This window comes from Maylandia zebra, linkage group LG11, assembly GCF_041146795.1.
Source record: "Maylandia zebra isolate NMK-2024a linkage group LG11, Mzebra_GT3a, whole genome shotgun sequence".
Classification (NCBI taxonomy): domain Eukaryota; kingdom Metazoa; phylum Chordata; class Actinopteri; order Cichliformes; family Cichlidae; genus Maylandia; species Maylandia zebra.
Window position 1 is genome coordinate 13,123,927 of NC_135177.1, and position 14,595 is coordinate 13,138,521.

At 41.4% G+C, this 14,595-nt stretch overlaps 1 protein-coding gene across 1 annotated transcript; it reads right to left on the reverse strand.

Moving 5' to 3' along the window:
• Positions 1-273: 273 nt before the first annotated feature.
• On the reverse strand, positions 274-14,079 carry rspo3 (R-spondin 3). Its single transcript, XM_004568092.5, has 6 exons — positions 13,167-14,079; positions 9,233-9,427; positions 8,550-8,693; positions 8,260-8,406; positions 7,932-8,117; positions 274-1,384 (listed from the first exon to the last, which is right to left on the reverse strand). The coding sequence occupies exons 1-6, from the start codon at positions 13,261-13,263 to the stop codon at positions 1,164-1,166; spliced, it is 990 nt and encodes a 329-aa protein (XP_004568149.3). The 5' UTR covers positions 13,264-14,079; the 3' UTR covers positions 274-1,163.
• Positions 14,080-14,595: the final 516 nt, after the last annotated feature.

Below are 14,595 nucleotides of genomic sequence, written 5' to 3' on the forward strand. Positions count from 1 at the left end.
TTTAATAACGCACTTTAATAAATTCAAGTATATTTTGCCAGAGTAGCTTCAGCTACAGAAAGATGGGCTCCCAGTATTTTCTTTTTTTTTTTTTTTTTTAAAGTAAGTTTTTAAGGCCATAGCTTCTTACTACTGCAATCAGATTTAAGCCAAATGGAGAGCGTGGCATCTGTGTACTGAGTTTCACTTCCTAGTTGAGATCAGCTAATACTTGTTTGGATTGCACAAGATGAAGGTGAAGGGGCAAAAAAGAGAGATTAAAGCAGTCACAGGTACAAACCCATTATAGTTTTATTTGACATACAAGTGTTTTGGTTTCTAGTCGGAGCTGTATTGAGAGCTTCTATTTACACAAGAAAAACCAGTGGTAGATTAGATTTATCACTTATCTGGATAAAATTAACATTTCCACCAGACATGCATACACTTGAAACTTTATGACCATAATCCTTTTATTCATACCAAGCGGGTTCCCCTTTAGCTGGCCACACCAGATAGTTTGCTTACAGTGAATATTCTAATGATCTTGCAAATACTGCAAAGATGCAGTTGCCTACAAGGTAGGTCACCCTCAGCTGTAGTGATTATGAAGATGTCACGAGATGGAAAGAGCAAAAAAAAAAAACCCTCACTTTTTATCTTTATTTTTTCTTTACAAAATCTGCACCAAATAAAGAGATCTAAAGAACAAGAACAACAATAATGAGAATTCTTCTACATAATGCTGGAAAATCTACATTCAAAATCCAAGATGCACAATGTTGTACCAGAGCCCTATTAAATAACCATTTCAACAAACGTGTAATGTCTTTGTCTCTCATTACATTTCTCTGACAGTCCTCCACACTGTCACAGACAATTCTCAGTGTTCTGCAGTCCCAACAGCAGTCTCAGCAGTGTCTCCTGGACTTTTCATAAGAGACGCTCTCAGCGGTTGAAGAGGAGCTGAAAACAATAGTGGCTCCAGCCTTTTGGCTGAATGTGCCCCGTCCTGCTTGTGCATAAACAGTATATTCAAATCATACAGGTAGCAGCAACACCCCTGCAGAGAGAGGTTGTGAGTGGGGCAAACAGAGGTGAGGGCGGGGAAGTTTTGGAACACGAAGGATGGGAAGATGACAGAAGTAAGGTGGTGAGGCATTGGATGTTATCTCCCCCGAGCACTACTGGATAGGGCCGTCTACAGGTGAGACTAGCTCTGTCTCATGGCCTCTGCGGTGCCTGTGCTCTGTTTTGTTCCTGTTAACAGAATCTTCACGTTCACCCGTGTCTCTCTCCTTCTCTCGTTCCCTTTCTCTCTTCCTCTCCCGCCTCCCCTCCTGATTCTCCTTATCTTTCCGGTTGTTGCGATTCCTTCCTTCTCTCCGCTCATTCTTCTTCCGTCCTGAAAATTAAGAAGACCAAAAAAAATTAAGATTTGCAACGTCAGTGGATTGTGGGAGGTGTCAGTAGAAATGACTGCACAAGTATTTTCACAAAGGAATTTGGAATAAAAATATTGTTAAAAACTGCAGTAAATGTAGTAAGATGTCAATAATATTTCAAAAGATTGTCCTGCTGGGAAACCTCTGTGAAGTAAGAAATGCCAATTCCAGAAAGTATGCACTTGAAAGTAAAGCATTGTGCACAACTTTCATTTACAGTGCAACATGCTAAGGTTCTCACTAGATGTCAGTGTTTAATCAGCGGAAGCAGCTACACTGTCGGGTCTATCAGCTGTTGCAGCCCTCTCCGTGTGTGATGAGTAGACCTTTGTCCAAAATAGAAAGCCTTTAAATAAACCCCCAATTTATCTGTTCTTGCAACACCATCTCATAAACAAAACAGAGAATTTTGGAATGTTGAAGGTTTATCTCTACTCGAGCCATAGTTAATAATGATAATAACAAGATCCAGCCGCAGGGAGTTTTGGAGACAGGACCTGCAAGTGAAAGCAGAGGAGGCCCTTTCCTGTTGTTGTACTGCTGCCGCTCATGTGTGAGTGGAACGGAGCAGCACGGCCTGCTCGGCTGTTGGCTGGCCGGTCGGGGATTGTGAAACTGCTGAAGTCGGCAGTAGGCAGAGACATAGGGAGAGGGGAAAGAGAGATAAAGTGGGAGAGAAAACGAGATCCCTGTCTCTCTCCTGTCCGCTTCACGTTCACCCCCCAGCCTTCCTATGCTCATCATCTCCCACTCCGTTCATTAATCAAGGCAGGTGTCTGCTTGGACCAGGGATCAAGTCTGACCCACACATTTTGAGCTTGTGATATGAAGCTCTCTCTGCCAGCTGTGTTTAACCTTCTAGAAATAATGAAAGAACAAGAGGACAGGAGACAGACACCACAGTGAGCAAAAAGTAAGTAAAAAAAAGAACAAATTATTGCGAAGACAGGTGATTTTAGTGATGGATGGTTGGATAGATGGACGGATGTAGTAATCTGACTCACTGACTCATTCGGGGTATGCCCCCTGTCCTCTGTAAACACAGGAAGTCCCCTTTGCTCTCATTGTTTTCTCTGCCCTGACACCATAACTATTTACAAGTTCAGTGGATTAGTCATACTGTAGCCCCTGTGCTTTTGTCGAGCCAGAAGAGAAACCTAATCCATGCCAGTGTTGAGATGATTACGAGAGTGTTTATCAAACCAACCTGCGTTTGGTTAGTTGGAACAGTTTCTGATGGGCCTTTTGTAAACTGTGTGTTGACATGTGTATAATGGTCCACAAATGGGACACCTTAAGAGGTTCTGGAACATTTTCAACCGACATTTAGCACATTCCCAAAAGTCAAGTTTTGATGAAAAATATCACAGAGTCTTAAAAGACTTTCAGTGAAGGATTTTTTGGCTGTGGGGAAAACACATGAAACACTTCCAGTAGCGTCATAATGTGGAACTTGAGCACATGGGCCATCAGCTTCCTAAACCACCGTGAATTTAGCTTTTCTTTGCACAAAGACTGGAAGCGATCGGAAACAGTAATTTCTGAACAATGCAAAGGTTGCTACTTTTTTGGAAATAAATGGAACGTAATATGTAATTTTTTTTTCTGTTTGTTTCAGGATTTAAATTGGTTGCATGCATTATTTGGTGAGGTTCAGAGGCACTGACCGGCAGATTTTTAAACCTTATGTCAAGTCCTAGGGGCCAGAATTGGTCCAGCAAAGACTCCAATCTGCCCCACTGAAAGGAGTACATAGGTTTTGAACTTTTAGCTGTATTTTAATACATTTTACAGCTTTTCCTATTAATAAAGACCTCCCCCATTGCCATTCAAACTGTGCCAAGGTAGATAAGAAAAGATTTTCTGTAAATTAACCACAAAAAAAGAAAAGGAAAATAGGTCTTTTATAAATATAGACAGTCTGGATGATTAGTTAAGTATCTTTATGCTGACAGAAATGAGTTTCCTTTGATCCAGCCCACTAAAGATCAAAGTGGTGATAAAAAATGAGTCTGACATCCCTGCGCTAGATGATCAAGTTAGCAAGCGAGCAGTGTCCTGGCATCTCAGCACATAGCTGGCATGCTTGACAGTCATATACATTTTGATATAATGTTAAACCATTATATCACTCTTTACGGCTGAGCCAGTTGTGGTAACTGCCACAGCTGGGAAGCAATGGAAACATTTATGATTATATGACTATGACATTTCTGGCAAATCTGGATCCAGTAAATATCTTGCCTGTAACTACTCTCAAATTCAACATAAGACGCCACAGATGACAAACATTTGTCTTTTGTTGTAAGTTTCCTGTAATCTATCATTAAGGATCATCTGGAATATTTGCAAAGAATATGTGAGTTGGCATTTACAGGAGCTTTATAAGGCTCTAAGATTAATGCTGCTCTAGTCCAGTAACATGGGATATATAGGTTATAGCTTAGGGAAAGCTGGGCACTGAGGCAATCATATTTTAGGGGAGGGCTGTGCAATCCTATGGAGACACCTCTGTTATCAGGCCATGTTATTCCCTTTGAAATGCCTGCCTGTACATTATAAGTTAGTGTAGATCTGCTGAACTGGCTATGACATAACTGCAAGAAATCTGTTACAACATTGTCATAAAGGACAGGATTCAAGAGGGCTTTACTGACTGCATACACAATACTCCCTCTCTCTCTCTCTCTCTCTCTCTCTCTCTCTCTCTCTCTCTCTCTCTGTGTGTGTGTGTGTGTGTGTGTGTGTGTGTGTGTGTGTATGCTGGAGCAATAAGTGAGCAAGCATGCTACACTAAAAATATCAAAATAAAAAAACAAGCAGAAGTATAGAGTGGTGAAGGAGGAATAAAAATCACAGACCGTATTAGATGACTCTATAACTGTGGTGAGAACAGCAGACAGACAGAGATCAAATGAGAAAGTTAAGGGGCAGTGAGGGTAAGGGGAGGTTTGTGTCTATGTATGTGAATATTTAGTAGGGGCACTGTAGGTTTTATGGTGGCACATCCGGGATGTGCCACCATAAAAATGTATTCTGTAATGGAATACATTTTAAAAGTAACCTTCCCAACACTGCACATCCCCTGTGGCAGGCGTTCTGTCGTCCGGGGAGATTTTGGCGAGAGCCAGGCGGGGATTATAGGCTATGGGTTGTCCCATAAGTGGAATGTTGGCTGCATGGTTGGCAGAATGTCATGGGGGTCTGTGGGTGTGTGTAAACCTCCGCCCTCGCTGACTGCTTGCTGTTAGTTGGCTCAACTGTCTCTAATATGCATGAGTGTCACTGAGGGTGTGTATACTGGAGTAAAAGGGGGGCTAAGGTCCATCCAGCTACAGCGATAGTGAGGTGAACTGCAGGCTAATTGAAGGACAAATCAGACATTACAACTATTGAGAGAGAAGGCAGCAAATGAGGTTGTGTATGTCAACATCAATAAATTAGCTCTGAGACTTAGCATGTCTGCTTCCCCACAGTTTTACACCTCTTCCGATTTTATATCACTAATTTAAAAACAGTGCTTAATCAGACCCAGGTGGCATTTGGGATTTTGAAATTGTTCTGCAGCTTTGCGGATGTAGGAGCTACAATAGCTGACACCTTTGGAGATCAAAAGCTTTTTCCCCCTAATATCAGTCATTTTGAAACAATGCATATGAACTGTGCTGTGATTGGACACATACAATCTATCATGCATACACATATTTTGTATATATTTACATTTATTTGATTATTTATATTGAAACAGGTTTTAAACAAGTTGCTAAAGTTGTCGTTGGGTTAGTTCTTTGTTGCACTGCAGCATGTGACAATTCAAAGATATACTTAGGCTAAAAAAGTCGCTCGTGGTCAAGGTAGCCATTCGTGTTACCTGAATCCTTGTTGCTTGCACGAGTGGCAAAAGTACAGACATTCTGTACTTAAGTAGAAGTGTAGATACTTGTGTTAAAAAGTACTGTTGAAGTACTGATTCAACTTCTTTACTCAAGTAAAAGTGAAAAAGTAAAGTCTCTGAAATGTACTCAAAGAAAGAAAGTAAAAAGTAGTTGCTTAAAGGACAATTTTGCCATCCATTTATATGCACAGGTAATAGGACCACAGGTAAATGCCTGGAATGCCACATTACCAGTCCATTCCTGGGGGCACGTGAGAATGCAAATGTCAGCACGGTTAGATGGGACAGTAAGCAGTCTTTAACCTGCCCAATCTTGATCTAGTACACCTGAGTGTTTACATACTACCTCCTGCCATGTGCTACATGTGAGAAAGGGTTATTTTTGACAGTTTCCTGGGATGAGTCGCGCAACGTCATCTGAAGATTACATGCAAAATTATGAACACTTACCCTGCAAAGTACAGCACAGCCACTACCTTCTAACTGGTTTAAACAAAAAAAAAAGAAGGAAAATTATCTTGCCAACATGTCAACATTTACTGATTGTGCATGCCCGTAGCCTTTTATGAACTGATTAAAGGTTCTGTCGCATATTTCCTAGATTTAATACACAGACATTTGGACACAAAGTATCACAAGAGTTTAGGTTTGCGGTACAGATGAGTGAAAATAAAAGCAAGAAGAATAAGGAGAAAGAAGAGCAATGGTAAAGAAAAAAAACAACAGGGTCAGGCCAGATTGGATGAAATGAGTGAAGGACTTAGTGTTCTAATGTGGAAGAGTAAAACAATGTACTGAGAGAAGCAGGAACAGAAGAGGATAGAAGGGGGCGGAGGGACAAAAGAAGAAAGTGCAAAAGAGGAGAAAAGGATGAGGACAAGAGGAAGGATGTATCAGTGTCAGAGAGCTGTTGGAGGATTACTGGAGGCTCTCTGAAGTCAGACCACTGACCCTCTAGCGTGTGCAGAACGTAAACAGCGGGTAGAGGATACACCGAGGCAGATAATTAGCTCCCACGCACCAGGGTTTCTCTTGGAGCTGGGGCAATCGGGTTATCCCACAAAGGAGCAAAGTCGATAAGAAGGGTCTGTACTGTGTCTGTGCACACAGATCTTTCTTTCTTTCTTTCTTTCTTTCTTTCTTTCTTTCTTTCTTTCTTTCTTTCTTTCTTTCTTTCTTTCTTTCTTTCTTTTTCGTTCTATCTGTCGCTCTGTCTCTGTACCCCTTTCGTCAGTCTCTGGGTACATCAACAGATCCGTCGACTCTACGCTAGACTCTCGGCACCGACCCCAAATGACTGGGTGCGCTAGCTGGGAGCTTATATGGGGGTCTATGTTTTCTTTGGTTTGTTGGGGAGTGTGTGTGTGTGTTGGGGATGATGATGAGGGGATAGATCAGTGAAAAGATACAGATAGGAAATGTGTGAGAGAGAGACAGAGGGCATATTTCACAGTCTGCCTTACAAATCACGCCAACTCAGTATACTGTCTTCACAAATTACCACTCTGAGTAATGGCTGTGTAGTTATTTCAGTGAGACAATGCTGGTATGTGTGTGTGCCTGCATGGAAATGTGAGTATGTGCATCTATCGCTCTTGCTTGAAATGGAGAATGGCACATCTATATCTGGAATTGTTTGTGCCTGTGTTGGTTTGCATATGTGTGTGTGGGAGAGAGTTATTGCATATGTGTGTGTGTATTGGCAGCTGTGGGGATAAACCAATACTGATCCCCTGGTCGCCGCGTGCCTCCCAGGGGGAGGATGTTGATGTTGAGCTGGCTGTTTCTGCTCCAGAGTCAACTGCTTTTCTGCTGCATCACACACACACACACACACACACACACACACACACACACACACACACACACACACACACACACACACACACACACACACACACACAGTGTTTGTTCTGTAAGTGTGAGGCCCCAGGGGGCTGGATCTCAGCCTCCTACCCTGTCTGCAATCTGTCATTTAACACTACAGAGCCCAGGCGAAAAAACAACCAGCTGTAGCCACCAACCACCTCAGCAACCACACGCTCAGTACGCACAACACAAGATGATTGTAAATGCACTACAGCTTCGGGTTTAAAAGGGGACGAGCCCGTCTGAAAGCAGTTTGCACTCTATTCATTAGAAATAATCACGCTATCCCCTGTTTACTAGGAGCACAGAAAGCGGTTTTACTGTTTAAAATCCAAAGAGCTCTCATGGGTAAAACACGCAGCATAGCCATTGCAACATCACACAAGTGTTCTCCCCACTGTCCTCACTCTAGCGACAATGACAGTCCTCTGAGTAAACAGTCGTAGTCCTGAGCGGAAGAACGGCTAGCTCTGGTTGTTCAAGCTTAAGCAGTGTGGTCTGGAATTCATAGAGAATTGAAACCGTGCCATGTAGCTCAAATACAATGTTGGCAGTAAGTGTGATGGGTCAGCAGCAATTACCAAAGACAGTGTAATATATAGTAAGCATCTTATTTGATAATTCCTTCTGGGGGGGAGGGTTGTGTGTTTTTATGTCGCATCACGTGGGATTTAAGTTGGGCACAAAAGCAGTGCTACTCTGTCACAGCATCTTCTCAGAAATTATATATTTTTTTTCTTTACCTGGACATTTCCTCCTCCTGACCATGCACTCTCTGATCTCAGAGACCTCAGGGCAGGGTTTGCCAAAGGACGACGGGTACTGCATGACCTGCCTTGTGCGGGTCTCCTGGCCCCGCTTGAAGCCACAGGTTCTACCAGATTTCGAGCAGGGGCTCCACTCGCTCCATTCACCCACCTCACAGTGCACTGACAGGAGGAAATTGGCAGAAGGGGAAATATAAGGATAATAAATATTTTGCAAAATTTTGACATGGGGTTACTCGCTTTTTCAAAATGGTTATTTACCAGACATTTTTCTTTAACATATCCACACTCACACTGGACTGACCTTGCGGTATGCACTCCATGAGTTTGTCATTGGGCTCATAGTCCTCTGGACAGACATGGTGACACATGCCACTGAGCTGGTATAGGCCCGGTCGGCACTGCTTACACATGTCGCTGCTCACACATGACTCACAGTCTGCAGGACACTCTGCACAGACAAAATGTAATCTGGCATGTAATATGTTTAATGTAGTTCTATATAAACTAGTTCTGCAACCCAAATAAATGAAATAAAAGGCGAACTTAAAAAAAAATCCCCATGCCTGATTAATGTAAACTCTGAGTACTCACTGAGAATACACTCCCTCTGTGCGTCGCTGCGGACCATGCCCTCGGGGCAGTTCTCCTGGCACTTGCCCAGGTGAAGGTAGAATCCTGCTCGGCAGTGCGTGCAGAAGTTCTTGTTGAAGCAGGAGTCGCACTCCGACCTGCACTCTGACGGAGAAACACAGACCCACCGCCAGCGTTTATTTAAACCATACAAGTTATCGTGTGTGTCCTGCACGTTAAATATACAGGGTGTCACTGTGTGTGTGTGTGTGTGCGTGTGTGTGTGTGTGTGTGTGTGTGTGTGTGTGTGTGTCAGGCTGGAAAAACAATATGGGACACTGCGGGGAAATTAATGTTTTACAGGCTGGATCATGATAAATGATTTTAAACAAAGCAACTCTTGATTTCATATAATGTCACCAAAAGGAAACATGCTAACAGGGTCAGTCTCATGTTTTTCACTTGTTCAGGAACATGTAGGCCTCGACTTCATGCCATACTACACTTCACTAGGCAGGACATATGATTTAATGATGCACACAAAGTCAAGTTACGCTTTTAAAGGCACCATATTTAGCCTGAATATTTCAGTGCTTGTGCTCGTTCAAATTTGGATGTTCTTTTTTCATTGGAATCATGCAGTCAGTTAACATATCCATAAAAATTCTTTTAAAATTTTTATATTTGCAGTTCATTTGACTCACTTGTACAGGTGTTTCTTTCAGGAGAGCGTGTGCCATAAAAGCCTGGCGGACAGGAAGTCATGCACACCCCGATCTGCTTCATCCCAATCCTCTCCAAATGCATGAAGAAGCGCGGCTTGCAGGAAAGACAGCCATTGTAGTCAGAGCAGGTCAGACAGCCACCCTGCTGGCACCCTGAGCTCACACCAGAGATCGCTGTCGAGAGGAGAGGGTGGATGGGTTTCACATTAGATATAGATCTCACACACAAAAATATTAGGATTCTTATAAAAAAGGAATATTTATGAATAAATATGACATATTTTTCCAGATATTTTAGGGCAACTCAAAGTTCTGAGTGCATGTATAACTCATTCCTTCAATGTTCCACCTTTTTGTATAAAAAGGCAAAAAGAGAGAGAATACCAGTGCTTTTCAAAACTACAAGAGTGTTGCTTTTGTTACAGAACCTTTTATATCTTTTTATAATTGAGGCAAAACTCACAACAAGCACTTGATATCTGAGTTTTGCATTCTCAAGTTTCTGTCTACGATAGCTTTAAAATCTTGCAGTGATGGTAATAAAACAGGGAATGAAATGAAAATGGAGAAAAGGTTAAAATCCACATTTTTAAGTGTGAGGCCAAAGGTAAATTTAGCTCCACCAGGAATTAAATATATTTACAAGGGTTGCATTACAGAAGACAAACCACTTAATGTCACATTAACTTAAAGCCCAGTGCCAATGACAGCAATTTATTCCATATTTGCAACTCTGTTTATGTGCATAAGTACTGAAGTGTTTAGTTTATGTTGATATATATTCAAGAGTAGAGTTGTCCTCCCCAACTATATACCAGTTTGAGATGATTCACCACACTTTGTCTTCCATGGATGAAAGTACAGGTTGTAGGTTTTAATCATTTTAACTGTATGTTGCAACTTTGTCCCCGGCATGTTTAATGTCTCTCAAATTCCAACATGTTTGCATCAGTGTGATAGTATTTTAAGTAAACGAATCATAACAAAGGCTAATAGTGACAAATTGTAGAAATATGACTTCTTTGAAAAAACATAACAGTCTTATATAATATTTGCTCTTTGGTGTCTGATTTAAATTGGAGCACAATGAACAGCGATAAAGTGGACAACCACAGAGGTGATTTACTGAATACAACCTGACATGCACACCAGGTCCCAGGCACCTACAGTGTTGCTGTCTCCATGAAGACATTGGTTAACACACTTCCTTAAATAATGGCATAATGGAGGGTTTTGAGAAACCCTCGCATGGACAGCTATGTGACAGAAACATATTAATCCATACAAGGAGTGACTCCTGTGTGAGTATATAGGCAATAAGAGTCTTTGAGAGATTTCCCACGTTTTATATACTATTATATTCACCTGCGCTGCTGCTTCTGTTTGAGAGGTGTTGCCATAATCACATATGTCAGGTAAATTAAAAGCAACCCCTGCAAGAACGTCAGGAATTGGTTTTCCTCCCCAGTCTTGGCATTGCATGCCACTGGCTTTCATTGGCCAGCATTTTCAACTCAGGGTTTAGCTGTCAGTTTACCATAGATCATGGATACTTTGTTTGAAATATCCTGACTATCTTTACAACCGCTGTCCATTTGCCCACATGTGTTCCTGCCAAGTTGCCCTGATTCACAGAAGCCTTAAAACACAGGAATTTGGCCTTCCCCTTGCTTTTGCACCAACGAAGCCTCAGTTGGACAGTGGTAACTTGCATAACAACAAGAGTTACACATATAATAAACACATTTGCACACATACACATTTTGTTTTTCTTTTTTTTTGCAACCCCCCCACTTCATTTCATCCATTGTGTTACATGCTTACCTTCATGCCTCTCAATTCACCCAGGCTTTACTGTGCACAAACTCTGTTGTTAGCCATAAATCAAAGCATCCTCCATGAAGCTGAAACGTCTTCATTAACTATAATATTAATGTAATTCCCACTATTAACCCGCCCCCTTTGTTTCTGGGTGAATCATCACAGACAGGAAGCTCACAGCTTGGGTTCTGTCTCTGTGTGGTGATTTGGACCTGCTAACTGAATGGTCATTGACCCACCCCCACTCACTCTTACCCCCTGCTTTCCCTCTAATGTCTGTACTCATTCACCCTTTCACCAACTAAACCCTCCATCCTCCCTAATATCTGCTTTCTTAGAGGAAGTTGGGATTCATAGAAGGGCCTATCAATTGATGGTTACTGAGTCAGTCTGTAAGAAAGAAGATTAACCTACTCCTTAACACAAAAACCAATTAACATTGGGTCAGTATGTCAATATATGCTGAGGTTACAATTTTTTAAATCTTTTTGAGTAAAACAACATATTTTAGTGTATCGTCCTGCACAGAAGTTGTTGACGTTCTCGTTTCATCTCTTTCACACTCTGCTGAGAGGCTCTTTAATATTGTTTAGAGGGAAATAAACACAGAAAGTGAAAATATGCGGGGGGTCTAAAGCAAACACTGATGTCTACATTTGTGTGGTACAAACACACGTTTAAGGGAAAATAATCAACTCATTACATGCCCGATAGATTCGACATCTATCTGGTCCTGTGTGCAGGTCTGAGCTCTGCAATCCAATGTAAAGAGAAACAGGTGTAGTGAGATCTTTTAGCCCCAGGTGGCAGGGATAAAAACATCACTCCGAAGGTCCATTGTTGTAGATCACAGACAGTTTTGACCATACTGGCAAGCGATACATGGAATATTCCAGTTATCACCGCTCATCTCAAACGGAGTTAGTCACAGAGCACATCTGGAGACCCTCAATGATAAAGTGTGCGTAGGAAGAACAGAAAAAATACTTTATTGATAATTATTTCATAGTGTCATGGAAAAAAGCTGCTCATTGCCCAAGAGAGGAGACATATTGTTGGACCCCAGAGAGATATATGAGAGCCGAAATACCTTCACAGTCAGTGTGGAACTTCTCTGCTGTTTGCTGGAGTCAGTTTTGCATTGACTAACATTTTGCACAATTACAAGAGTTACATTTTGAATTCATATTCACCAGAACATGAATCCATCAGAATGTACCCTGCTGATGTGCACCAACAGATTAAAAAAAATCTCCAAAAAATGTTTTTTAATACTTTATAGTATAAGGCAGCAAATTCACGTAAATCTCACTAAGTATATGAGCTAAAGCTTTATTATTCACCAACCCTGAAACCAAACAAACAACAAACTCCGCGCATGAAGTCTGCTCCGCTGACCGCTAGAGAGCGACGGGAACCACGAGACCGAGCGCACAGGGAGGCTGCTGCAGCCTTCAGGTGAATGAATCCAATTAAGGAAAAGGGTTTTAATAGAGAGCTTGATTCGCTCACCCAGTCTAGGCACGGGCAAAATATATACATTTAATAAAAAAAAAAAAAGAAAAAAAAAAAAAAAGGAAATACCAGTTTTCCAAATTAAGCAAACATACATAATTATTAAACTCCATTGCAGAAATTAGAGTTGGGAGTATGGGTGATGGTAATGTGTTGTTGTTGTTTTAAGTATTTTGTTTTTATCTATTTATTTATTTGTTAATTATTGCTTTTAATCCTGTTTCATATGCAGAAAAATTAAATGTCACCTGAACTTTTATTTGATGATGTTTTGATTTGGTGATCACTTTAAAAGCGCATCAGGAGGATTGTTTGTTTACTTTCATATCTGTCAATTTATTACACGGCGCAAAATTAATGTAACCGATTAAGAAATCTGACCAAAGACTAAATATTGGAAGATTTGTTTTAATGGCAACAGAATGTACGATGCAGATCTTCGTAACTTCGACTGAAATCGGTTAATAAATATTGTTGAGCATAAGCTGAAATTAAGTGAATATCAATTAAAAACTAGAAGAAATAATATACAAGCCTAATAATGGGACTTTGTGGCGCGGAACAGCACTTTACTCACGTTTATGTTGCCGGTGCCTGGAGCTGCTGTGCTGCTGACAACCAATGTAATCCATGCAGTGCAAGATGATCAAAACAAAGGAGAGTTGTAATTGCATAGTAGCCCAGAGGTGAGACTCGTAAAGCCAATGTCAATGTTCGCCAAAACACTTATTAATAAGATTCCGTTTTCTGTCCCCAGACGAAGACAGAGGCGGGATTGCAGGTAATTCCTAGACACAGCGGGACCCCCAGCAATGTGGTGATATGTGGTGATGGTAATGTACAGTGGCCCAATGATGCCTGGGCCGCTTAGACTGTAACATCCTGGATAAGGTCCACATATGTGCCAAGAAAGCCAGACTGAGTTAGGGATCCGTTATCCTTGTAGTTATAAAGAACATCCCCCCCAACAAAAAAACCCCAAACAAAAACCAAACAACCACGCCAAAAAGATGGATTTTCATCCGTTGCGAGGAGGAGAAAAGTAGAATCAAACATCAGTGAAGGTCGCAAAGAAAAATAGAATGATTAATGAAGCATTATCGTGACTCTCGAGAAGTTTGAGGGATTAAATCCATTTGTAGAACTCCAAATGAACCTTTCCCTCACTCTCCAAGTCTTTCTCAGAAGAGAACCGTGCGTCCCGGTGTACAGACTGCGCTAATATGCCGAGGGTCTCGGCTTCATCTGACCATCAGCTGACGTAAAAGCCACTACAGGACCAACAACAGAAAAGACAAATTAAGTTTTTACGTTAAACAGCTCGCGTTGCTCTAACCACCAAGCGCACACCTCCTCCTTCTCGCTGAGCTACAACTGAACCAAAGTAAATCTCCACAGTTTCAGCGCTTTTCTGCTTTGCGTGCAGGACCCATTCACTTCCCTCAGCCCGCTGATGACTTCAGCTATCTCTCTCTCACTCTCTCCCTCCCTGTCGATCTCTCTCTCTCTCCGAAGCTTGGGATATGCCCTCTAAATAAACTTTGGAGTTCAGAGAGAGAGAGAGAGAGAGAGAGAGAGAGAGAGAGAGAGAGAGAGAGAGAGAACCTTGTTTTTCAGCGAGGGTTTAGTAATGTGAGCTGTTGCTTCTCTGTGATTCCTATTTGGTTTTGCTATGAAGCTTTGGATGATCATTACTCAGTTGTTAAAAGATGTCATCAGATGTATACTTGAGTTTTGCTAAATCTTTTGTGCAAATTAATTTCTGTTTGATAAGCAGAAGAAAATGATAGACGGATGAATGAATCGATGGGTAATTTCTACATCTCATAAAGGAGGTATTTCCCATCCTAAATAATATAATAAAACATTACTGCCGATGTTTTTGAAGATGTTTTTGCTTTGGCTGACATTCTTTGGACAAATTCATATCAAAACAGTTTTTCTCCCACTGAAGTGACATTTTAAAGTCACTCCAGTCGTACTGAAGTCTGCTGAGTACGTATCTG

What these genes read in the sequence shown, in the direction of transcription:
- rspo3 (XM_004568092.5), bottom strand. Translation starts at nt 13,263, where the DNA reads ATGCAATTACAACTCTCCTTTGTTTTGATCATCTTGCACTGCATGGAT. An exon ending in CAGGCACCGGCAACATAAAC is followed by an intron (nt 9,428 to 13,166) that starts GTGAGTAAAGTG and finishes TCCTCTCGACAG; the next exon opens with CGATCTCTGGTGTGAGCTCA. An exon ending in CAGGAGGAGGAAATGTCCAG is followed by an intron (nt 1,385 to 7,931) that starts GTAAAGAAAAAA and finishes CTTAATTTTCAG; the next exon opens with GACGGAAGAAGAATGAGCGG.